The 25,961-nt window shown below is 44.8% G+C and overlaps 1 protein-coding gene across 1 annotated transcript in view; it reads left to right on the plus strand.

Annotated features, from left to right (window-relative positions):
- The window catches only part of SEPTIN7 (septin 7), a gene marked incomplete in the record, with an annotated part of 1,430,755 nt that overhangs the window by 745,988 nt on the left and 658,806 nt on the right, over positions 1-25,961 (plus strand). The window contains 1 exon segment of the mRNA XM_044081947.1: positions 18,813-18,913. Within this exon segment, the coding sequence (XP_043937882.1) occupies positions 18,813-18,913 (101 nt within the window).

Consider the following 25,961-nt stretch of genomic DNA (forward strand, 5'->3'; position numbering starts at 1 on the left):
CACTTTAAAGATCGTACACATTGGAGCAAGTGTGTACTGGTTGATGCCATGGTTGTGGCTGCAGCTACAAGAAAGGAACTCACAGAACAGAGTTCTTCTGTCCATCTTCCATTGGAGAGTCTAGGGTGTAAGACCGAGTTGGGAAGCATGTTTATGCTTCAGTGACCTTTGCCCTTAGGTTGCTGAATTACTTTGCACATTTTATGAGAGTGCAAAGAGATTTGATCAAGGAGCTTGCCAAATCTTTCTTGGTCCATGCCCTCAGAGGGCGACGCAGAATTTCCTTGCAGTTGGCCACCTTCCAGTCTGTCTCAAATGTGTCCATGTGGTTGATGCCATTTTGCAGAAGGTACCTCATGGGTGACAGGTTCAGGCATAGCCATCAGAAGACATACCTGTATGTGCTTATGTGATTTTACAAAATCATTTAAGTCTTTGTTTGTCAAAGCACCCTTTGACAGACTGTCTTTGTTTGGCCCCAAGGTTAAGCACACACTCAAGGTGCTAACGAAGGAAGGACCCTATCTGCCATTGGTGTATGTTTTTCTACCCCATAAAGGCCCTTCTCTAGGCACCAGCAAGGTGGCAGAAAGATGTGGTTTAAGTCCAAGAGTCCTTTCCAGGATTCACACGGAGATAGTTCACCCATGGGCAGAGTGGGGAACTCAAGTGGAAGAGACCATCCTTGCGACAGAGGTGGTCCGTAAAACCAGTGGTCCAGAGAGTCTCTCAAATAGGCTGCATCAGCACTTCTGAAGGGAGATGTGATCTTCCCTCTTTGGAAGTGGTTTGGAGTTTATCCCTGCACTAGAGAGCTTGGTCATCTATCACAAAAGATTTGTTGGTGCTGAGGATTATATCCAGAGGTTTTACCATAACATTTTCCCTAACCCTTCCCACAGTTATGAAGAAAATCTGTGATGCGTTCCACCCATCTGAGGGAAGCAGCATCTCTAGGAAAAAAAGAAAAAAAAAACTGCTAGTAAAAAGAGTACTCCAAGAGGTTCCCCTGGACCAGAGAGGGTCGAACATGTTCAGGATTCTTCTTAGTGCTAAAAACAACTGGGGACCTGAGATCAGTTCTGGATCTCAGCAAACTGAATTAGTTTGTTCAGTGTACATAGTTTGAGATGCCACCTTTCAGTCCATTTTACCTCTATGCAAAAGCACGATTGGATATACTCAATAGATCTTCAGGATGTGTACTGTTGCATCAAAATTAACAGGTGCTCCAGGAGAGATACTTACACTTCTGTTTGGGGAGCCAGTCATTATCAGTACAGAACAATGCCCTCTGGTCTCACCACAGCACCCAGGGTGTCCAGCAAATGGATAGCAGTGGTAGCAGCTCACTTGAGACTGCAGGGTTTCCGGATGTTTCCATATGTGGACGACTGGTTCCTTACTGCCCCAACATCCCCATTTGGAACACCCGCAACAACTGAAGAGACCGCAAAAGTACCTCACAAAGAGGATCGTAGGCCTTAAACATTTGTCCTGTATGGACAGACTAAAAAAACTCCAACTATTATCTCTCTCGTATCGGCTACTTAGAGACGATTTCTGCTGGACTTACAAAACCATGTCTGACCCAGCTCTGTTAGAAATGCTACATCTGAAGAAATTCCAATCCCTCTACACCACACGTTCCAGAGACCTCAACCTCATTACCACAATCAACAGAACATGCTGGAGGGACAGGTTCATAACCTAGAGACTGCCCATGCTATGGAGTAGACTTCCCATACATGTGAAGCAGAGCACCTCACTGGCCCTCTTCAAGAGAAATCTTGATGAGTGGATGGGAAATAGAAAATTCACCCCAGGGATCACTCCAGTGGTTTTACTCTACAGAGACACTGGGAACTAAGATCGGGTGGCACAATGCCAGATTAATCCTATGGGCTAGGCTTGTAAAGGCTCCAGGGCCATTAGCCTAGTACACACCTATGAACTGGGCATAGACTACTACAGGCAAGGGAGTACTTGCTCCAGTTGTGTTCTCATCTGGAAATAAGTCAATTACAACAAGTCTCAACTCACCTCAACTCAGAGTCTGGAGTTCGTAGGTGCTCGTTTGGACACAGTCAGTCAGATAGCCTTTCTTCCCTCCGCTTGAATAGACGCACTGCAGTCCCAAGTCAGTAAAGTGATCCAGAATTCATCTCTTCCAACCCGATTGATACTACAAGCTTTGGGTTCCATGGCAGCAGCTATCGCCCGTGTTCTGTTGGCCACTCAGTGGTTCATTCTCCAACATCCATTATCCATGCTAGTTAAGATCACTTGCATGTGAAAAGATGTGTTTTATGGTGGATTCATGCAAACCAGCTCTGCGAAGGCTGGCCCTTTGTTCTTCCTCCTCCCAAGGCCATGATGAACACAGATGTCTCCCATTTTAGGTGGTGGGGGCACTACTTGGGAAGGACGGTTCAAGGGATGTGGTCCCCCGAAGAGGCTAAGATGCATATTATCCTAGAGATGAGAGCCGTCCTCCTAACATTACAGGCCTTTCAAGACGCTGTCCCATCTGGGACAGTTGCGATACAGACCGACAACATGTTGGTAGTCTGGTACATCAACAAACAAGGGAGAACCAGATCTTGCCTTCGTTTTTGAGAAGCTATGGTAATGCGGCAATGGGCGATATCTTCCATTCACTTTCTAGTAACAATGCACATCTCGGGGAAATCCACTGTGATTGCAGACAAACTAAGCAGGTCCATCCTGATGGCCTCACGAGTGGTCTCAACATCAATGTGACAGAGTTTTCCATCAGTTGGGCTAGCCATGCTGTGAACTTTTTGCCTCTCCCCTCAATAAGTGCAATAGGTTCTTTGCCCTGATCCCTTTCATCAGAGAAGTGGATGAGAGATGCTCTAGTTCACAGCTCGCCCTCTGGTCTCTTGTATGCTTTTCCACCTTTACCACTAATTCCTGAATTTCTTCAAAAAGCAGTTCAGTTGAAGAGCACAGTTATCCTATTGCACCTTTTTGGCCTCATCAGATTTGTTTTGGATCTAACTCCTGACCTCCTGTCTCACCCAACGGGCATGACTCATACGGACATAACAGGCCTCAAACTGTATGGTCTCTCCATTTACACTGGTTTTCTAGACAGCCCTGGCTTTCCTTCCTAGTCTGTCATATTTTGCTATTTTCCCATAAGGCTTTCTGAGGCCTGAGCAAAGGTCTGGACCCTTTCTCAGCACCTGTACCAATGATCCTTGAATTTTTAGCTTCAATCTTTAATGAAGGAGCTCGTTTTTCGACTGTTAGTTTAGTTGGCTGCCATTTCTAATTTCAGCATGTGTGAAAATAACTCTACATTCGCCTTTTCTAAATTGTGCAAGGCCTTTCTCAAGCGAGCTTTTTTGCTTAGACCTCCATGAAAAGATCTTCACCTTGGTATTTAAATGTAATGCTTCAGGACGAACTCCTTCTCCCTTTGAAACTTCAGTCAAAGCTGACTTTAAATTTTTGTCTTCCAAAATCATTTTTCTGCCTGCTAGAAGAGTATCTGAACTCCAGGCTCTGTCTTTAAAACCCTCCTTATCTAATTTTCTTAAAGATAGTGTGTCATTGCATACTAACCTGTCCTTTTTACTTAAGGTAGCTTCTGAGTCCAATATTAACCAGGTCATTAATCTCCCAGTTTTCTTTCCAAAATTTTCAAACAAAGGAGAGTATATGTTCGATATTTGCATCTGATGGATGTGTATAGACAACTTAATTTCTACCTTCATAGAACCAAATACTTTAGAACATTTTTCCTTTTCTACTACCAGATTAGGCCATCCAGTGTCTAAAGTTACATGGCCAAATTGTTTGATTTGTATGACCTTTGTCTATGGTTAGTTGGGTTTATCTTCACTAAAGTCTCTTAGGGCACATTCCACAAGATCTATGGTGGTTTAATCAGCTTTTTGGTCCAGAGCATCTTTAGATGATTGTGCAGCTGCAACTTGGGTTAATCTGCACACTCTCATTGCTCATTACAGTTTGGATTTGATTTCTAGGGACAGAATGGCATTTGGCTCAGCAGTGCACTGTATATCCTTCCTTAGGGGCCTCCCAAGGTTACAGTAGCTGGGGACTCTGTCCCATCAGTTGAGAAACAAATGAAAATGACAACATTAGATTAAAAAGTTGTGTACTCACTGTAACATTCCATCTGTGTTGTCCATTTTCATTCTTCCTCAACTCCTTGCCCACCTGCCCCCTCCTGGAGAGATCTAAGAGTTGTGTAGGAACCTCTGTTCTTGTTTGATCTCCAGCTTCCTCTTTTTTTCTTCTGCTGTTTTATGTTACAGATTGTCCTTTTTTTTTTTTTTATCTAGGGGCAGCAAACTTGATCTGTGGTATATTAGGTTGTCTGGGCAGTGTGGGTAGAGAGGAGCTCAGGAGTTCTAGGATTCGAAGATCTGGTAGAAGCATCCAAGTCAGATCCAAGTTTCTGATCCAAATCCATCAGTTGAGGATAATGAAAATGAACAAGACAGATGAAATGTTATAGTGAGTACATAAGCTTTTGTTTTTGACAACACTTGGAAGCAGTTTTCTTGAATAAGATGCACAAAGAGAAGTCTGTAGGGCGCTTTGAAATGTTCAGTTTCTCAAAGCCTCTGTCTAGTAGTCTAGATTTAAGCACACTGTCTGCAGGTGTGGGATCTTTACCAACCTTATGGATACACTTTTGTCCCACTCTTTATCATAGATTTTTTTCTTTACTTTTGTTTATCTTTACAGTACAAGATGTCCCTAAGTTTAAGCTAATCCTTGTCTTGCTGAGGGCTGTTTTCTCCAACAGCCACTTGCTTATAAAAAATGTTATCCCTTAACAAATCCGCTAATTCCTCAGTCCCAGCAAGCCTTTCTAGTTCCATGTACCTTTTTACCTGTCCTACACATCCAAGAATTTCTGCTTTTTGGGAGGTGATGCTTTCTGTATATTCTTGTTTGACAGTTGTCCCTATCATTTTATGAAGTCACTCATGGTAATGATGTGTAGAGGGGTGCCACATACCTGCTGCTGCTTCAGCAGAACCTTCTCTATTTTTAGTTGCTAGTGAGCTTTTGTCAGTGTCTGTTGTGTGATGTTTGCTTACAAAGTCTGTGTGTACTGTTAGTGGCATCCATTGCTGTAGACAGTGTTGTGCATTGACTTTCCTGATTCCCCATTTTATATACATAAAACCATGCCATCTTGTCCAGTTTCAACCCCAGGATTTTCCATTCTGTATAGATTGCTCATTTACAGTACACCTTGTCCCCCCAGCTTCTCTTCTTTAACTGCTTAACCCTACCTGAGCATTCTACCTTTGGAAATTTTTTGTGTATAGCATATGTAATACAGAAATGTGCAGTTTTACCAACATGCACACCTTGCATACCTTAAAGTGTAGTTAAATACTCAAGATTGATGGAAAATTTTGAATGTTGTTGCTCCACCAGATGTTACAGTAACCATATATGTTATGTGTGGAACTCTTCACCACAAGAGCGGAGTGTAAGGTAGTTTTCCAGTAATTTTTCTAAACCTTTTAACAGTGTTTTAGAGTGATTTGTAATATTTGCTAACAGTCATTCCTGCTTGTCTGCAGTCAGCTGTCATCTTCCTTTTAGGTGTGGGAGATCTCGGGCATAGCTCTCATTCCTTCATCATTGAATTCTTCACTGTTGTCATTCTGCAATCTTTTAAATTACTCCCAGACAATTTCCCTATGAGTAAATCAATTTTATTCACAATTTTGAAGGTTTTGTTTGTGGTCCAGTGCTTCATGCATTGAAATTGGTAAAATTGGCATGTGAAGGCACCATATCCAAGTACAATTTAGCAGCTGTTCTCTGCTACCAGTTGTCACACATACGCACACACACAGCAAGAGAAATATGCAATGCAGAGACACTTATGGGAGAATTTTTACTTTAAGATCTCTAGGAACTTGACTGCAAACCGTAGAGATTTCATCTGTCCTTCCCTCCAGTTTGTCTGCACTCCTGGCATTCTGGAGAGCTTTCAGTTCATATTAAAGGTCCAGGCACGCAACTCAGAAGCTATGCAGTTTGACACTAACTTGCCCCAGAAGAAGTAACCTGCTTTATTATTAAAAGTAGATAAAATTGTAGTTTATCTTTTCTTTCTGAAGTGCTGTTTTAAGACGGGACATTTCAGCACATTGACAGAGGTAGCTTGTCAGGGTTAGTCACTATCTTTGTATTCTAGTCTTTGGTCTAGCTGTGTTAACCAATTCCTGACACAATAGTTAGAAAGTTGATGCTGCAAGGACCGCAAAATTATATCCTCTGCTGCTTTTTGTAATGCAATTTTACATTTCCACCCATTATTTCTTGTTGACACCCCTGCACTCACTCTTTAGAGTAGTAAATCTGCCCACTAGAAATTGCTGTTAAAATAAGGAGGGGACACGTTTATCTCTGCTGCATGTGTTAGAGAGAAATGCTGCACACTCCCTTTTCCTTTTTATGATGGTAATGTAAATGTTTATACAAGTTATGGAAAACTTGCATAATGGCTTGCCAATGTTGTAATATTAGTGCCCTGTGCTTCTAATGTAAGAATGTGTTTGCAAATGTGGAAGAATGGCTATTGAGTGCCAAGACATTGCTGATAGCAAATGGTTTGAGCAATGTGTAGATATGTTCATATAGACAGTTGGTCATTCTTCCCCACCTGGAAAGTGCCATATCAGTGAGAATATGTAAAACTGAAAGCTGGCTTTGACATGACTAGGTATGAAGTATTTCAGAAGCATGGCTTGTTGACAAAAAGCTGTAAATTTGCATTGTATAGTTTGCATTTAGAATATGTGCAGCACACAATATGACATTTGTTGTCTATGGTTGGGGGGGGGGGCACAGTAATGAGGGGCTGATACTACAGCTCTGAAGTCCTGGCTGTGTCCCTGGTGTCTGCTTCCTGCACATTTTATAAAATGAACTGTGCAAGAGAAGGTAGAACTTAAAATAAGTCCATAGTAAGTTTATTTAAACACGATTTCTGAGTTTGTGTCATTTGGGCTGTTAACAGGCTGTCACAGCTATGTATTAATTTTGGAATGTGTGAGAGTCTGGTGGCTTATTGAGCCTGTTCTCTCGTTAGGCAGTAAGCTGTAATGAGGAACAGAATGGAGTAGGCAGCATCATTACAGAGAGGTGCTAGGAAGAGGGGGCTGTAGATTTCCAAATTTATTTTAACATTGTAGCATTAGCTTTTCCCTCTGTCATAACTGTATGGCAGCAGGATGCTGCTAAACAGATTTTCAGTAAAGTTCAGCAAGGGTAAGCAGATGCTAAGTGCAAGTGATACGTGCTTCATGCAAATTACAATATGAGAAAGCTCATAATATGCTGACGTAAACCAGGAATTTAATAGTTGAGATTTTCTTTTGTCACAGGTGATAGTATACAACTGTTATTGGAGAACAACTGGCTAGACTGTCAGAAAACCTTCTGCCTCATTTATCTAGGATTAGTTTCCCTTCAGACTGTTTTACCTCTGTTGTACTTGGTACATAAAGAAAGTGATTCAGTGCAACTGTGGTATGTGCGAACAAGCTGTGTAACGTTTGTCATTTCAGACCATACTTGAGATACCATGGGTGTCGCAAGTAATGTTTTATGTTGCCAGTGCTGCAGTGCTTTACTTCATTCAGCATTGCACAGTGAACAGAGTTTTTTGTAATAATGGGTGTAGCTTGCTTTGTTAAGCAGTTTGCTGTTGCACAAGTCTTGGCCACGTGTCTGGCAGCTTAGGAAGAAAACGAGTAATAATTCACTGTGTTTTTCTTCCTTTTTCCAAGTATTTCATTGCTAGAGGTATGTTTTATTTAATTGGCGACAACGAAAATGGGTTTTGGTCAACAGGGTCACAAAAGATCCACATAATGCCTACCTACATACTTGCAATTACACACTGCTTAATTTTGTTGCCTTATTTCTTTACTGGTTCTCAGTCTTAATTCCCAAGATTGCAGTGGGCTAATCTGTGGTGTTCACGCTCCCTTTTAGCAGGCTTGCACTAGTATCATAAGGTTTTCTGGCTTTAGATGAAATAGCGAAACAGATTACTTGTTTCCGAGGTTAAATAACAGCTGGGCTGAAGTGAATTGAACAGATTCTGGCATCCTGTGGTCAAAGGTAGTTCATTTGGAACCAGATACACCCAAGCTTGGTAATCTCTCCACAATAACCTTTTCTGTGGGTCTGTAGCTTTGACATTGGTAGTCGGAGTGAGGAGTATGTTGTGCATGTGAAGTGCATATCTCCTCCTGTATGTACTGAGGCACTTAATGGGCTGATTTTTTTCAAGTGTTGTATGTGTGTAACATAACTGATTGCACCATGAGTTCCATTATCTAATCTGTAGCATTCAATCTGAGATGGAAAGTTCTTCTTTAGCAACCAGTAAGACTAAGGCTGGCAGGATTTAATCAGATATATAAAACTTTCGAAGCTACTGGCCACCACCACCCTTGCCAGTCATTCTGCATAAAGAAAGACCCTCTCCAAATCTCTGTCTGCAAAATGCTGTAATGATTGCCTGATGCAAGGTTCCCAAGCTATTTGAGTAGGATAATAGTTGGTATGTGAAATAAAGTTGCATTTTCTTGGCGCTTTTCTTTTCTGAGTTTGAAATTTGCAGTTAAAAGGTCATTGTGTTCCACTTTTCTTCTGATTTGTCCATTGTGTAACTGACTTTCCCTCCCTCATCTCTGAGATATTTTGCCTCACCCTTTCTCTTTCCTTTCAGCATTGTGCTGATATTTTCTCTTAACCTGCTGGCAGCTGGTGAAGACTATTAAAGCTATGAGCTGTTAACCAGCTACTTCCTATGGTGCCAGGGTTTGATTCTATCAGCCTTCATTTGCCTATTGTGTGACCTTGAGCAAGTCACCTAGACAGTACTTGGAGCAGTTGAGAATTTGGGTTAGGCTCATTAATGGTCTTCAGGACTGATTGCATAGTAACTTCTGTAACCTATGAACCTGTTTATATTTTTCAGCTTTAACGTTGTCAGTATTATTTTGTTTGTAGCAATTTGTGTTGCACTGGTTGCTGAGACGTGCAGTGACATTTTTTTTCCTTGTTTGTGGCAGTTATTCTTTTGTTGCTTGTTGCATGTTAAGGACAGTAGAGAGTCAAAAAAAATGTCGCAGAAAAAAAGATTCCTCTACCTCTAAAAAAAAAAAAACATGGGTTTTTTGTGCATCACGCCTGGGTGTGTTTTAAAGAAGACTGAAATTTGCCAGGCTTTTAAGCTTTCCATTAGGAAATACTGGAATTGCTTGAAAAAAAATGCATCTTACAAATCAAGGTCCCCATCTTGAGTATTGCCGAGAAGTTAATCCCTGCTGTTCATAGGGCTGAGTCCCTTTACTGCAAAGCATAAACATGAAAAGTTGAAGGTAATACACATCAAAATATCCTGATACAGAACTTGCCAGGGATTCCTCTCCGGTTCATGTTCTGAAAAAAGTTTAGAGCTGATCTTAGTACGTCAATTTCTCCCACGTCAAGTGTTTCTCGGCTTCTGGTAGGATTTGTTTCTGACAGATGTCCTTCAAGGATGCATCTGCAGTCCTTACAAATGGGTTGTCCTGTCGTCAGGCAGCCCTTCGGTCGGCCGGATTCCAAAGTCTGGGTCTGGCCTCGGCTGGTGTCGCACTTCACCCGACGTCATAGCTGCAGATATTCGGGTATAAAGGCATCAGCCGACGCCATTTTCCCCAGTCTTTCTTGCCGCATGGCGCCCGAAGCAGAAGCTGTTCGCAAGTGCCGGTCGGTCAGAACCAGAGATTACTACTACCGAATACTACTCCGAAGACTACTAAAAAGCTAAGTACCCCGTTGGGGACTCTTTCTTGCCTCAGCCGATGTCAGAAAAAGTGAATAGCTGTTTAACTTGTGGGAAACAAATACCTCATAAAGATTTCCACTCTTACTGCTTACCTTGCTTAGGCCCAGACCACGACGTAGCAGCTTGTCTAGCCTGTGCTTCTTTTAACCGACGGACGCTTAGACGTCGGTCGGAATTTGCTGAGCAGTTTTTCGGCTCTGATTTCGCTTATATTATGCCGTCGGATCCTCCGACCTCGCAAATCTCGGAAAAACGCAAAGAGAAGGACCGACACTCGCGGTCCGCGGTTTCGGCCGAAACCACGGTTAAGCCAACCGCGAGTGTCTTGGTTTCGGCTGAAACCGAGCAAGCGGTTCTTCCTGCAGCCGAAAACGGACCTTCTACCGAGGTTTCTTCTAACCTCGTGGAGTCGGTTTCTGAAATCCAACCTGCTGTTGTGATTTCTCAGGATTTATCTGACACTATTCCCCTGGATACTTCAACTCCTGCACGTGGAGCTGCTAGGCCTCCCGCAGCCATGTCCATTAAGGCCTTTGCTAGGGCTAAAGCAGCTAAAGCTACAAAGACTGTGCCTGTTAAGACCCCCTCTCACAGGCCCGCTTCCAGCTCTCAAATGCTTTCTTTGGCAGAGGATCTTATTTCTTTAATCCGGGGATCCCAACCTCATCCAGACAGGGCCTCTCATCCACCTCCAGAGAAGAGGCCTAGAGCAGAGCCCCCCGAGCCAGTGTCCACAGATGATTCCTCTGATGATCCAGAAAATACAGACCCTCCGGAGACTCCTTATTCCCCTTACGAAGACTCTGATGCTGAAGAGTCCATCCCTTCTGCCTCTCCACCTGAGGAATTTTCCTTTGGGGAAACCTTACATGCCATGAGGGAACAATTTCAGTGGCAGGGCCAAGATTTTTCAGACTCCAGGAAAAAGGCTTAGAACCTTTTTACATTTACCTCAACATAGGCCTTTAGCTATACCTCCAGTTCTCTCTGTTGTAGATGATGCATTTAATGATGCTTGCACTGCTCCTGACTCTTTACCTCCAGCCCCTGTTAAGCCCGATAGGTTCTACAGGGTCCCGGACACACATCACCATTTATACAAGGCTCCTTTAGCAGATCCCGAGACTATCTCCCAGGGTCCTAAGGCTGTAGCATCTACCTCTGCAAAAAAAACCCTCCCCTCTGTAAGGGAATCCAGGTCCTTAGAGAGCTGGGGTAAAAAAGTTTACACTTCTGCTACTCTGTCAGCTAGAGCCTTGAACTGTCAATTTCATATGATACAATATCAAGAATTTATGCTAGACCAGTTAACTAAAAAACTGTCCTCTGATGAAACTTTTGATAAGAAGTATGTTCAGGAAATGGTACATAACATTCAGCAAGTTAGTAACCATTCTTTAAAATGTGGCTATGATGCACTGGAGGCTTCCTTTAGATCAGCCATGACTGGCACAGTTATCAGAAGGCATGCATGGTTGAAAGAGCAGACTTTACCGGACCATGTCAAAGCAAAGCTATTAGATGCTCCTATGGACAAGGCTAATTTATTTGGTCCACCTGCACAACAGGTACTGAAGAAGATGGAGGAGAAAGCAAAATCTGTACAAACAGTGAAAGATTTCTTACAGGTCCAACCTCCAAGGTTTAGCAGGAACTGGCCCTCCAAAAACTAGTCCTTTCCAGACTCCTCTAAAGCCCAGAGAGGCAGAGATAGACGACCAAGAGGCAGAAACCAATCCAGAGGTACCTACAGGGGACGCCAGTGGCAGGGTAACAACCAGCGAGGCACAGGCGCAGCCACCACCACTGCATCAGGACAATCACAGTGACTTGACTCTGGCACCACCTACCAGGGAACAAATAGAAGCACCCTTAGGCGGAAAGCTAGCTTTATTTTCAAGAAACTGGCATTACATCACAAGGGACAAGTGGATCTTGCAAACTATAAACCAAGGTTACAGGTTTCATTTCCATACTCTACCAGGAAAGAGAGGAATGCCAAACCTACCACCAAATCAAAAGGTAGAAGCTCTAAAACAAATATCTCAATTGTTAAGGATGAGAGCTGTGGAAAAGGTACCATCTATGGAACAAGGAAAGGGATTTTACTCCAGACTTTTCCTGGTACCAAGAAAAGAGAACAACTGGAGGCCTATTCTCGACCTGTCCGTTTTAAACACATTTCTCATTGTCCCAAAATTCAAAATGCTGACTCTACAGCAGCTTCTTCCCATGCTGGGCAAGGAGTCTTGGCTGGTAACTCTAGATCTCAAGGAGGCATACCTGCACGTTCCCATACGACAAAATTGCAGAAGATACCTCAGATTTCTTGCAGGATCAGAGCATTATCAATTCTCAGCATTGCCCTTTGGCTTATCTACTGCGCCCAGAGTGTTCACGAAATGCCTGGCATCAGTAATTGCTCATTGCAGGCTTCAGGGAATACAAATTTACCCCTACCTGGACGACTGCCTGATACAAGCGGACATGAACAAACTAACAGAAGACTTACAAAGAGTCATTTACCTGCTACAAGCCCTGGGATATACAGTCAATATAAAAAAGTCAATGCTGATACCATCCCAAAGAATAACCTTTTTGGGCGCAGAGCTGGACACATCAAAACAAATGGCATTCCTAACTGTAGAAAAGCAAAAACAATTACCTCTCTACTTCTTGGCATTAACAAAGCAGAACCATCTGACAGCAAGAAAAGTACTGCAAGCCCTGGGCTTCATGGCATCCTGCATAATACTGGTTCCTCATGCCAGACTGCATATGAGAAAGCTACAGTGGTACCTAAAAAATGTATGGTCTCAACACAAACACAGCCTAGAAACCAAAATTCCTATAATCCCCTGCCTGAAGCAAGAGTTCCTATGGTGGGCTCAGGCCTGCCAGTCAAACACAGGATTGCCCTTCTACAGCATTCAACCAAGCCAAACCATCACGACGGACGCCTCAGACCTCGGTTGGGGGGCCCACATGCTGGACAAGTGCATACAAGGCTTATGGACACAAGACCAGCTACACCTGCACATAAATCTAAAGGAAATGCTGGCAGTAAAATTGGCAATCCAGTCATTCAGACCATTTCTCCTAGAAGGTCATCTGATGATAAGGACAGACAAAACCACAGTGATGTGGTACATCAACAAACAGGGAGGCACACACTCATACCCTCTATGCCGGATGGCACTGGACCTATGGAATGTGGCTCTGAGCTACAACATTCACTTACGAGCTATTTTCGTACCAGGAAAAGAAAACATTCTAGCAGATATATTAAGCAGAACTACCACGGATGCCCACGAATGGATGCTGCATCCGGACATCCTCAAGGCCATCACAAGGAAATGGGGACTCCCAGAAATAGACTTATTTGCATCTCCACACAATCACCAGCTAAAGAAATTCTGCACGAGGATGTACCACCCACTTGCATGGAAGGTGGACTTCCTATCTTTCAGTTGGGAAAACCTGTCAGCATATGCATTCCCACCACTTCCTTTGATGCACAAGGTGCTATTGAAGATCAAAGAGGACCGGCCAAGGATCATTCTGATAGCTCCAGACTGGCCAAGGCAACATTGGTACCCATTACTAAGGAGCCTATCTCGGGAACTAATATGGACCCTACCCCTGGTTCCATTACTGTTAACACAGAACAACTACAACATCCTGCATCCAAACCTGAAAACTCTGCAGCTGACTGCCTGGAACATCACATAAGATCAATTAACCCAAATTTATCCCAAAGGGTTAAAGACATTATGCTTGAGGCTCGCAGACCCTCAACAAGAAAAAATTATGCAGCAAAATGGAAAAGATTTCTCATTTGGAGTACTGCAAGGGGAGAAGATGTGTCACTGGTAAACATAGCCAGCATCTTGGAATACTTGGCAGAGCTCTTCCACACAGGCCTGTCCTATTCTTCCATCAAGATACATGCATCAGCTATCTCAGCAGAATACACCTTGGATCCTCCAGTATTCTCACACCGTCTGCTAAGGCAGTTTCTAAGAGGAATTAAAAATGTAAAACCTCCAAGGAAACCGCCATTGCCAACATGGGACTTTAACTTTGTGCTAGAGAAATTGACACTACCCCCCTTCGAACCAGCAGCAACAGCAGAATTACAATTCTTATCATGGAAGACTGCTTTCCTGCTGGCAATCACTTCAGCAAGAAGGGTATCTGAACTACAGGCATTAATGGCAGTACAACCCTTCCTGATCTTCCATCAAGATAGAGTGTCCATGAGAACTAATCCTACATTCATGCCTAAGGTGGTATCCAGAGTATCTTTAAATCAGGCTATCCACCTACCTACCTTCTTCCCAAACCCACAGAACAGGGGCGAAAGACTGCTACATACCTTGGATGTGCATAGACAGTTACGCTACTACCTGGACAGAACCAAGAGCAATAGGAAAACTGACCAGCTTCTGGTAGCATATGCAACAGGAAAGGAAGGAAAAGCAATTTCAAAACAATCAATCTCCAAGTGGATAGGAAATTGCATTAGATTTTGTTACTCCTACCATGGAAAGAAAACTCCAGATAACATCAGGCCTCACTCTACAAGGGCTACAGCCACTACCACAGCTTTCTTACGAGGAGTGGCCACCAAGGACATTATAGAGGCTGCTACTTGGACCTCCGTGCATACATTTGCCAAGCATTATAATTTACCTTTATACTCCAGATCCCGAGCAGGTTTTGCCACTGCTGTGTTGCAAGGGATCCTAACTACACCATAACCTCTTTTTTCCTCCTCCCCTAGTTTAGCTATGGTATTCTACCCATTTGTAAGGACTGCAGATGCATCCTTGAAGGACATAGTACAGTTTTGTACCTACCATAAATGTAGATGTCCGATAGGAATGCATCTGCAGTCAGGATTACCCACCCACCTTCCCCACTGTGGTACTCCTAGGGTATTTGGCCATCTCTTAGCTAGCTGGGGGGGGGGATCTATTATAGTGTATTTGTTTGTATATATGTACATACATGCTTATTTTTTGTGGTTGCTCTCTACTATTTGGAATCATTGGCATTTATCCAAATTTAGCCTTCCTAGGGGGCACCTGGCATCTGGGGCAAGAAACACTGAGGAAAATGGCGTCGGCTGATGCCTTTATACCCGAATATCTGCAGCTATGACGTCGGGTGAAGTGCGACACCAGCCGAAGCCAGACCCAGACTTTGGAATCCGGCCGACCGAAGGGCTGCCTGACGACAGGACAACCCATTTGTAAGGACTGCAGATGCATTCCTATCGGACATCTACATTTATGGTAGGTACAAAACTGTACTTTTTCCTGTTATCTTTCCTAGAACCTTCTGAGAGTGCTTAATCATTCTCTGATGTGAAAACAGATTTCTTTTGCCTTCCTGAGCCTTTCTATGAGGCCTTTCAGGTCAGTATGCAGTATGTCTACTGAGCTAGAGTATAAGAAGTTTATGCTTGCCATTTCAAAAGATCCATCAGTTAATGTTTCATGAATCTCCATCCACTAATATTGTGACAGAGAACCCTCTGTCTTGTTAGCATTTTCTTCATCTCTGTCCCAGCTCTGTACATTGGGCCTTACAATTCTACATTCTGTGAGGCTGATACTGAACCTGTAGGCATTGACATTGGTGTCTTTTAAATTCTTGATGTTGACATAGTCATAACGGAATCATAGACTTTGGTGGTGGTGCCACTTACATTGGCTGTACTGTCAGCATTGTCATACCTGGTATCAAGCCTAGTCCTGTCCGGAAGTATTAATTTCAGCCTTTGACATTGATGCCCCTGACTTTGATGTCAGGGTTAATTGTGAGCTCACCTTTGGTCAATGTCAGGCACCAGGGGTGAGTTTTATGGCTAGCTTTTTCAGTCTCTTTTTTTGGACTGGTTGGTTTTGGCACCAGCAACTTGGGGGCACCTTCCATTGGTGCAGGGGTTTGACTAACACTAACCTTCATGTCAGTGATGCAGACTTGTCTTCAAATGCTTCCCTCTGCACCTGTTAGCACTTAAGCTTCAAGTAGATACTTTCATGTGACTGATACCTAAACTTTTACCACACTTCCAGCCAGGACAGGAGGATTAGAGCCCCCCTTCCGCCTTAGAGGATACTCCCCCCAATAACTTTCAGACAAGGCCAGTCTTGTTTCTTGGATTCTTTCCCTTTTAAGGGTGAGTAAAAGACTTGAGTGAAAGAGGAATCATGTCAACTCCCTTGAAGATTCTCCCAGATCATATTTGGACGAATATAATGTAATAATATCCACTTACAGCCTTCATGACCCTAAGTTTTTAGGGAAGTTTTGGAGATAAGGAAAAAAGGGTGGATGAGATGGCCCACTGACCTTGCTATCCCACCACAGTGTATCCTGCAAGAGGCTTTCCAGTCTCTCTAGCTTACCTCTTGTTTGGCCCCTCCATCAGCACACTGGTGCAGGTGGTGGTCAACATAAGAAAATCCAGGTGTTTTTAACACCTTTTCTGAAAGGGGTCTGACACGATCCTCCCAAGAATTTTCCCTGCTTATCATAGATTTTCCATTGTTGCAACAGCTGCCCTTGAAGGCTCCAGCACTTCAGAGCCCTACTGTTCATGCACCCAGTGCAACTTGTGTGCATTAGACAGACTAGAGAAGCAGGTTTACATGTCTCACGCTTTTTGCATTAAGGCTATAAATTACCTTTCTCAGGTGCTTTTGTTTCTGGAAAGAGATGGCCAGTAAAATTAACAGCCCATGGAAAGGAGCCGGACCAAGATTTGTAATTGAGCTTGCAGTCTCTTATTTCAACTTCATATTTGATATCCAGCCTCACCATGTGTTTGGCTTGCAGTGTTGCAGATGTCATGATTAGAGCAACAGGTGGTAGATTAGCATTGCACCACTATACCTGATTGTATTCGATACATTTTGCAAAAGATACATAGTTGACCTTTCTGAATACCTGTGAAGGTCTTGCTGTTTTGACCATCTGTGAAGGCAGAACTGCAATATAATTAAGAGTAAAAATTTTATCTATGGGTTCAAGTATGACACTCCTTTGCTGTTATTGTGTAGAACACAGTGGAGCCTGGATCAGTCAGCACAACCAACAGCAAAGTAGTATCCAAGGTTGTAGGAGGTGTTGACGACTTTAGGCAACTTCAAGAATGGTCATCAGCACAAAGGTAGTAACACTTGGCAGTGTAGTCAGGGATACCAAGGTTCCGTTTCAAGGGGCTGATGTGTAATTCTTAAGGCCTTACCCAAGTGTCCCACACTGGAGGCATTTGGGGTCATGTATTCCTCCACTTATCTGTGTAGGCGACCAACACGGGGGGATGCGTGATTCAGGATAGTCATATCCAAAGGCTATATGACTTTTTTTCCCACATCACTCCCTTTCAACACTGTCGCATCACATCCCACCCTACCTACCCCAGCAAAGCAATGCAGCAGAAAGTCCCACTAAACCAGAAGGGACCTGGATAATACTGAAGATGCTTTTTAGTTCCAAGGGGAACTCAGTGACTTCAGGTCATTGCTTTATCTGATAGGTCCAAATCAGTTCATATCAAAGAAGTCATTTTGCATGGTCATAATGCAGCCCATCCTTCCTTGTGTGTCTGAAGGAGACTGAATATGCTGTTTAAATCTCCAGGATACCTACCTGGACATAAAGATCACCAAAGAGTCCAGGAGATTTCTTCCTTGCACATCAGAAAATTTAGGAAAGAGTCATGCAGTCATTGGCTCCTTCACAGACTGTTGAAGTACGGTCTTTGCAGAGCTATGCCTATCAGGAAAACAGAACTACTATTTGTCTCATTTGCTGAGAGCTACCTACAACTAGCTGTGTCTCAGCAGACTATCTGGAGGCGAGTAGCACAGTGCATTAATTTTTTTCTTCAAAGCCAATAAGAAGTCATTATGGTCAGGCCTTACTCTGCTAAAGGCTGAACAATCACTGCTGCTGCTTTTCTGAAAGGGATTAGTGCTGAGAATTTCCTGTAAGTGGCTGCATAATCCTCTCTTCAAACCACATCAAAGTACTACAGGCTGAATGTGTTTTTAAACTTTGTTTATTAATTCATTGACAACTAGCTTAGTCCCACTAGGCCAGTGTCCTGTTTTCATAAGAGACCTGAGGTAGTATTCTTACTGGCTATGGGACATTTGACAAGGGCATCTAGGAATTTCCCTACACATTTTTCAATAAGCACTGTGGGCCTTTTACATCCACCTGAGCTACCACAAGCTCCGGTAGATAACATCTAAACTGAAGGATGGTACACTCTGGAATACAGCACCCCCCCTTATGCTGCATGGAAGTGTCAGTATTGGGAGGGATTAATCCAAGTACCTGGTGTGGGAAAATAACCACAACCTTCTTCTCTTCCATCACTGAAGGTGTGTGCACTACCTGTCGAGCCAGTGGCATTACCATTTTAACATCGAGAGAAGTATACCTTTGCCATCTTGAGGGGTGTGGTCTCTTCATCTCTGCAATAAAATGGCAGGCAGCTTTGGGAGTCTTCCTTTTATTATCTGCAACAACGATTTACATGAACATAATATAGTTGAGTATTTGATGTACCACAGTAGTAGATGTTTGAGTGTGGTCACTGTTGCAGTCCTGTTTCTCTCCCAGTTGCCTTCCCCGTTGTTGTGTACCCACCCTGGTCCTAGTTAACTAATTCTCCTTCCCTTCAGTCCACTTTTACTTGTGCTCTTCTTTGTCCTTCACTATTTCTTCAGTTCACTCCAGAAAGCCAGGATGCACTAGGTCCCAGACTGGTGCCCATTGAGGTTCACACAATAAAGACTGAAATTCTAGGGTGGCAGAAACCACGCTGTAACACCTACTGTTTTAATAAGTTGCCTGTACAGCTGTACTGTCCTTCATGTATGGGTAATTATTTTCATTTTCTTTACAGGTGGAGCAGTCTAAGGTACTCATAAAAGAAGGAGGAGTTCAGTTGACTCTGACAATTGTCGATACTCCAGGATTTGGTGATGCTGTTGACAACAGCAACTGGTACGAGAACCCTCTTGAAAATTTTTATTTTATTTTTTTCAGAAATAACTTTCATTCTAGTTAGTCTGTTTCAAGTGTGCATGTTTGTTGTGATTTCTAATATCTGTCCTTTATCCCTAATCTGTGTAAAATATAAAAGCATAATAGTTTAGCATTGAAGTTTACCATCAAGAAGGTTGTCTTCAAGTTAGAAAAGTGATGACAGAAGTCTTGAGGGATTCAAGACTTTGGCAGTTAAGTGAGTTATGGCAACCAGTGATAGTGGTAAGAAGTGCAGTAAATAATGTAGAAAATGACAACTGACTTTCATCACAAGTGTTTATTATGTCGCAATTTCTGTCAGTAGCCTGTATTTTGGCTGTGGAGAGGACAGATTCTGTTGCATTTATTTTCTGACTGCTGATAACAGTGGAAGCTTATCAGTAGTGATGATAACAAAAAAAAAAAATAATTTCAGAAAGTGAGAATTTTTAATGATGATTTGATAGTATACCATGCCAGTGGTAAGGTAAGGCTGGTTAGTTGTGTGTGTGCGTGTGTGCATTTTGATCAAAAAGGCACAACTCTTATGACCACACCAAAGTCCTCCCTTTTAAGTAAAAATATGAATCACCCTTGACCATGCTTTAATTAAGACATATTATTATTTTAGAGGGCTATGTTTTTTCCCCCAATGTAAAAGAAATTTTGATACATTTCTTTGGTGGAACATTAGTTAATGGTACTGCATTGTAATGCTCGTCTGTCAGTTTGTGTCCTATTCATATGTTGCATTATTCATAACATGGGGGGGGAGTTCTCTGACTGCTGATTCATACGTCTGGCCAGTATACAAAAGTCTAAAGCTACTGAAGAGTACATGTGACATTGCACATAGATCCAGTCCTACTTTGGTCATAAAGTGACATCTGGTATAAAGCAGATGGCAGTATGCACCAATCCTTAGAACTTTTCCGCCACCTGTTAGAACGTCTTCTCTGGTTGTTTGCTCATCAAAGTTGTGGATTCCGATCCAGATTAAGTGCCCCATTGGGATTTTTCTTATTGTTTTGTGTACTAATGTTGTGGTTAAGGTTACATGTCTGCTAGGAAGCGCAAATGTTGGTGTGGAAGGCAAATTCCACATAAAGATTCCCACAACCATTGTATTTTGCCTAGGCCCTAATCATGACCATACCTCCTGTTCAATCTGTAAAATATTTGTCCCCAAGACCCTGCACAGTCATCTAGTTTCCCTCAGTCAGTACTTGGAGAACCAGCATCTTAAGTGCTTACCACACGATATAGAAGGTATGTCGGGCCGTTCAGGTAAGCCAGTTATTAAGAAGGCAAAAAAAATCTAGGCCTGACTTACCCACTGCTCCTCCAATTCCAGACACTTCTCTAGAGGGTGATGTTGGCCCAGAGACCGTTTTGGAGTCAGTAGGCAATTCTTACATGGGTACTGGTGTGGAGGCTTTGGAGTATCATACTAGCATGTCCTCTGGGGATATGCATACAACCGCTACAGACATAAGGGGGGAGCCCAGGCTCATTGTTACTGAAGGCCCGCATGGCATTCCTCAAATCATTATTCACAAAGATGTCCCAAGCAATATTATGGAGTGCAGGCCAACGTCGGGTGTCTTATCTTTCTACCAAGTGGATCTTCCACAAAAGAAGAAGCAGAAAACTAAGCATGCTTCTCCTGTTACCCAAGAACAGCCTGCAGACTGGCAAGCCTTTTCTCAAGAGCTCTTTAATGCCTTTATGGCCCAGAGACAATCTACTGGTCTGTTTCTCCCTTCTCCCTCATTTTCTCCTGTTTCTCCACAAAAGAGGATTTCAGTTGAGGTTTCATCTGATGACGACGACTCATCCAGTGATGAATCATTGGCATACTGTGCCCAAATTTCATCTCCCTTAGGATATGCTTCCCCAGAAGAAGAATCAAATGGCACAGATTCTCCAAGGGAGGCTATTACTTTTGGGGAAACCATTGATGTAATGGGATCCTATCTCGCCTACATTCATAACTGATGGGTTCGGCTTCGACTCTGCCACTATATACTAGAACGAAGTCTCTAATTGGCTGGGCTACCCCTTATCCCAGAATGCACTACGCCTGCTTCCCCAGATCTCGTTTTCCGCTTTTCAAGCTGGACGTGGTCTCGACTTGGCTGGAGCTAAGTGGTTTTTTCATTACTTTTTGGTCTTTTGACCTAGGGTTTTCTTCACAAATTTAACAAACAGTTGTTTTAACAGCTTTACGTGTGTGTGTGTAACCTGTTTTGGTGTGATTGGTATTTTTTTTTCTACATACCGGGCAAGGCCCGTTTAAGTTAGAGGGCCTTTGCCCTTATTTGTGTGTCGGTGTGTTGATTTTGTCTCTCTGTACGTTCTGATTATCGGGCTAAGCCCATTTAAGTTAGAGGGCTTCTGCCCATTTTTTGTGTTCTGTATCTCGGGCCAGTCCTGTTTTTTGAGTCAAAGGGCTCGTGTCCTACTTTAAGGTTTGCTTTTCGTTGTGTTGTGTGATAGGATGTCGAAAGGGCAGAAGTCTGGTTTTAAAAAGTGTACCAAGTGCAACTACAAAATGTCTCTTACTGATAGCCATGCTGTTTGTGTATATTGTTTAGGACCGAAACATTTGCAGGAACCATGTAGTGTTTGTCATGCTTTTTCCTCTAGGGTCCTTCAAGAACGAAAAAATAAATTGATCCTTAAGGGCCTTATTAAGCCCTCCTTTGAGGAAGCTTTGGTTTCTCCTTCCTCTCCAGCTTTTAAAAAGAAAAGGTCGTCGGCTCCGACCAGTCTGTCGGAACCGACTTCCAAGAAGCATAGGTCGACCTCTTCTTCCTCGGCTCCATTGGCTTCGGAGCCTCGGGTGGAAGGGTCTGCCTCGATACCTCTTTCCTCGGCTCCATTGGTGTCGGAGCCGCAGGTTGGGGGATCGAGAGGCGAATCATCTGCTTTGGCTCCTTTGGTCTCGGAGCCATTGGAGGTGTGCAGCTCAGACCCCCCCCCCGGCCCTGAAGTCCCCTTCGGCGCCGATGCTTATTCATACGGTTCCAGATCCGGTGCCGAAGGTGTTGGAGCAGTTTCGGAGCCGGTCCCCTGGTCTGTCGGAGCCAAGAGAGAAGTCATCTCGGCCCCCATCTATTTCCTCTAAATCCTCCAGGTTGTCAGACTCAGATTTGGACAGAGTTATCCAGAGGCTTTTCCAGTCCCCGGTTTTTGCAAAAATGGTCTCTGCTCCAGCCCACTCGGCTCCGGAGCCGGTCCCCACTTCGCATCCGATTCCTCCTCCAACCTCCTCGGAGCCGTTGGAGTCGGTGATGGTAGAGCGGAGCAGAGTTGTCCAGTCGGAACTGAGACTCCCTCGGAGCTTCTCTGTTCCGACCATCATTCCTACCCTGTCCTCGGCGTCAGGGGTTCGGTACCAGGACTTCCTCGGTCGGGGCCGAAGGGAACACTTTGGAACTGGTAGCTTCGGTGCCTAGTCTTCCCCTCGGAGCATCAGCCGCAGGGATTCCTGGTACCGTCATGGTCTCTCAGCCGGTGTCCTCCGTAGAGTCTGGAGGTCCTGCTTTTGAGGCCATGAGGAGTGCGCTGGCCATGTCCTTGCCGGCTCAGCAAGTCTCTACCTCACCATCCCTAGACTTGGGAACTGGTGCTTCTGGTGTGCTTCATTCCCACGACAGCGGGGCCCCAGGGCCTGAGGATACCCCCTTGGGGTGTTCCCTTCTCCCGGGAGGTCCTTCTGAATCCTCTTCAGATGAACCTCCAAGGAAAAAATTGTGCAAGAGGAAGCACATTGACTCCCAGGATGAGTCTATCACATCAGATACTGACCTCGATGATGCGGAGGGGTCCCCAAAATCGTCCTCGGATGACGTCTCATTCTCAGATATCCTCGAGATCCTGAGACAGAGAGGCGATTGGCAGTCCAAAACCCCTTCCGCAGAGGAGTCAGTCTTCCTCAAGGCTTTTGGGGCCCAGCCCTCCGCCTCCTGGGTGTCCCCCCCCCCTCAATGAATTACTAGATTTGGTTTCTCGAAGGGTGTGGGAACACCCTGACACTGTGGAACCGGTGCCCGCCAGGCCTAACAAGTTCCTCCTCAAAAGGAATTTTTGACTAAAGGAGTTGCAGTAGATGCGATGGTGGTGGCATCTGCCACTCAGCAGGACGTGGGAGAGGCTTCAACGTCTATTCACCCTCCTAATAAGGATTCCAGGAGCATGGATAGGTACGGGAAGCGTACCCTTTCTTCAGCAGCCTTTACCCTGCGGTCGCTGAATTATCTTTGTCATTTTACCAGGCTCCAAAGGGACCTCCTCAAAGAGTTAGGCGAGTCTCTTACGGGTAATCTTCCTGAGGCATTAGCCCAAACTGTTGGCGCCCAGATGACTACCCTATCTTCGATAGTCAACTCGTCCATGAGGCTCATATCATAATGCGGCTGAAGGGGCGCGTAGAGCAGCGGGAACAGGCGTGGCTCTTAGAAGACACGCCTGGTTACGCTTGTGTCCCTTTGCGGAGGCCTTTAAGTCTTCCTTCACCGACGCCCCCTTTGATGGGTCCTCCTTGTTTGGACCCAAGGTGAAGGACACACTGACTCGGTGCGAGCAGGAGGGCAAGACCTTGACTGCCGTGGGGGCCCGTTTTTCCGCTCCCTCTAGACCTTACCCCAAGGCCCAGAGAGGAGGGAAAATGTGGTTCAGGAAATCTCAAAGGTCTTTCCCTACTCCACCGAGTGATCCCCCCTCTCGAGGCAGGGGGGGGATTCAGGAAGACGCCGCCCCAGAGGCGGCAGAGGCCCCCGTAACTCTGGAGACCGCGATTCCTTTCATGGTCCATCCTACGCTCACCGTCCCTGAGACGTGGCCCGACTGCGCATCTCCGGAGCCAGTCGGGGGTCGATTTGCGGAACACCCGCAAGCTTGGGAATCTGTCACCAAGGATCAGTGGGTGCTCCGGACCATAACCGGAGGCTATCTCATCCCTTTCATCAAGAACCCCCCTCTTCCTATCAGGAAAATCCCAGATGTGCCACCCAGTCAGCGGGATCAATTAGCGGTCGAGGTTTCAAAGCTGGTAAGAAAAGGAGTCATCCAGCCTGTCCCCGCCGACCAGATCAGATCAGGAACTTACTCAAGACTATTTTTGGTGCCAAAAAAGACAAGGGACTTGAGGCCCATTTTGGACCTCAGGTCATTGAATCGCTTTGTAAAAAAAATCCAAATTCCGAATGGTCACCCTTCAGTCCATTCTCCCGTTATTGGAGAAGGACGTCTGCATGTGCTCCTTAGATCTCAAGGACGCTTACTATCACATTCTGATAAGTCAAGAGTCCAGGAGTCATTTACGCTTCCGCCTGGGAAGCCAGTCATTTCCAGTTCCAAGCACTGCCCTTTGGTCTCACCACAGCCCCCAGGGTGTTCACCAAGTGTCTGGCAGTAGTGACAGCTCACTTGAGAAGTCTAGGATTGCAAGTGTTTCCCTATCTAGACGACTGGCTCCTTACTGCCACCTCCAAGCATCTATTAGTTCGGGCGCTTATGACCACAATCAGTTTGGGTCATTCACTAGGAATCACGTTCAACTGGGGAAAATCTGTGCTGCAGCCGTCTCAGCGTATTACCTTTATAGGCGCAGAGTTAGACACAAGAAGAATACGGGCATTCTTGCCGGTAGAAAGGATTCAGGTCCTGCAGTTTCAGGTCCAAACCTTGTTACCCAGATCACGAGTTCAGGCCAGACTGATTCTGCAGTTATTTGGCACGATGGCCTCAACTATTCTTCTAGTCCCCTTAGCCAGGCTGCACATGCGGGTGCTGCAATGGCTACTGTCGGTTCAATTGTCCTTTCAGGAACTCCCCTTGAACCATCTGGTCCAGATTACGGAAATTTGCCGTCGGGACCTACGTTGGTGGCTGCTTCGGTCCAACCTGGACCAGGGGCGACCCTTTGTTCGTCAGCCTCCCGTCGCCACGGTGACCACGGACGCCTCCCAGATGGGGGGGGTCATTATCTGGACAGGTCTGTCCAAGGCACGTGGCAGGTTCACGAAACGCACTTACATATCAATATCCTGGAAATGAGAGCGGTGCTACTGGCGTTGCAAGCACTTCATCATGCTCTTCCCTGGGGTACTATTGCGATTCTATCCAACAACATGTCAGTAGTCTGGTACATAAACAAGCAAGGTGGAACCAGGTCCTACCCTCTTTGCCGAGAGGCCATGAGAGTGTGGCATTGGGCGATTGCTACCCAGCGTTTCCTAGTGGCAACGCACATTCCGGGGAAATCCAATGTGATTGCAGACAGGCTGAGCAGGACTTTCCTGTTGCCCCACGAGTGGTCCCTCAACGACAGAGTGGCTGCAAACATCTTCGCCAAGTGGGGCCTCCCTTGTTGCGACTTGTTCGCCAGCCCTCACAATGCGAAATGCAGGGAGTTCTTCACTCTGACTCCCTCTCGGGGGCAGATTCCCAGGGACGCCCTAGCTCACAGTTGGCCCCCTGGTCTACTCTACGCCTTCCCTCCGGTTCCCCTTCTCCCGAAGGTGATACAGAAGGCTATTTATCTAGGAAGCGACATGATTTTGATCGCTCCATACTGGCCTCGTCAGGTTTGGTTCCCCTTCCTTCTGAGGTATGCGGTGGAATGCCCATGGTTTCTGGACCTGGTGCACGACCTGTTAACTCATCAGTTGGGACAGTCTCACCCATCCCTCAGGTCCTTGAGGTTGGCCGCTTGGTTACTCCACTTCCAACCTTAGTCAGAGATAACTCTCTTTCTCCAGACGTCATCCACATTTTGTCCTCTTCTCACAAACCTTCCTCTATTAAACTGTATTCCAGCAAATGGAAGAGGTTTGCTCTTTGGGCCCAGCAACGAGGTATAGATCCCCTTACCGCCCCAGTACCTCAGGTTTTAGAATTCCTGGTTTCTTTGTTTCATTTGGGCTCTTCAGTTTCCACAATTAAAGTCCAACTGGCGGCTATCTCTAATTTTCATGTCTCTTTTGAGCCTTCCTTAATGGCAAACAGGCTTTGCAAATCT

This window comes from Protopterus annectens, chromosome 8.part1 (assembly GCF_019279795.1).
Source record: "Protopterus annectens isolate FY-2018-M chromosome 8.part1, PAN1.0, whole genome shotgun sequence".
Lineage (NCBI taxonomy): Eukaryota > Metazoa > Chordata > Ceratodontiformes > Protopteridae > Protopterus > Protopterus annectens.